This window comes from Gregarina niphandrodes, assembly GCF_000223845.1.
Source record: "Gregarina niphandrodes unplaced genomic scaffold scaffold00867, whole genome shotgun sequence".
NCBI classification, from domain to species: Eukaryota; Apicomplexa; class Conoidasida; order Eugregarinorida; family Gregarinidae; genus Gregarina; species Gregarina niphandrodes.
In genome coordinates, this window is record NW_011646139.1 from 1 (window position 1) to 659 (window position 659).

The 659-nt window shown below is 42.9% G+C and overlaps 1 protein-coding gene across 1 annotated transcript; it reads left to right on the plus strand.

Annotated features, from left to right (window-relative positions):
- Positions 1 to 13: 13 nt before the first annotated feature.
- GNI_241920 (putative reverse transcriptase) lies at positions 14 to 542 on the plus strand (the record flags this gene model as incomplete). The annotated part of the gene is made up of 2 exons (XM_011136446.1): positions 14 to 434; positions 466 to 542. 2 exons carry the CDS (start codon positions 14 to 16, stop codon positions 540 to 542), a joined length of 498 nt encoding a protein of 165 aa, XP_011134748.1.
- Between the last annotated feature and the right edge of the window lie 117 nt (positions 543 to 659).

Consider the following 659-nt stretch of genomic DNA (forward strand, 5'->3'; position numbering starts at 1 on the left):
ATTGTTCGTAGTGATGGACCTGAAGAACTCTTTTAATCAGATGAAAATCCATCCTGATGACAGGCACAAGACAGCTTTCTGGACTCCACTAGGTCAGATGGAATGGCTTGGAGTACCATTTGGACTGTCGAATGGAACGTCTGCCCTAGCGCGATGGCTCTACCTGAACGTGATCGACCTTGAAGGTATCGCTGTTTATGTTGACGATATTGTCATTCATGCAGATGATGAATCTACACTACTTAAGTACTTTGAAGCCATGATGAAACGTCTATGTGAAATTGGTGCCCATGTCAATGTCGGCAAATGTAAGTTTGGCATTGAAGAGATTGAATTCCTAGGCTTCAATATAAGGGCAGGGAAGTTAACTCCGCCTGTGGAATCCATCAATGCTATTAATGCGATCAAGGTTCCACATGATACTACTACCATCCGTCGATTCTTAGGGATGGTTGGGTATTTCAGGAGTTTCATACAAGGTTTTGCTGAAATTGCAGGACCACTCTACGGACTACTTCAAAAAGATCCTACTTTCAAGATGACTACTGAAAGACTTAATGCTTTTCATCAATTACAAAAGGCTTTGACAGAATGCCCTACTCTTACAACTCCACATCCGAGCTGGCCATATGTGCTAGGTGCCGATGCTTCTACTACTG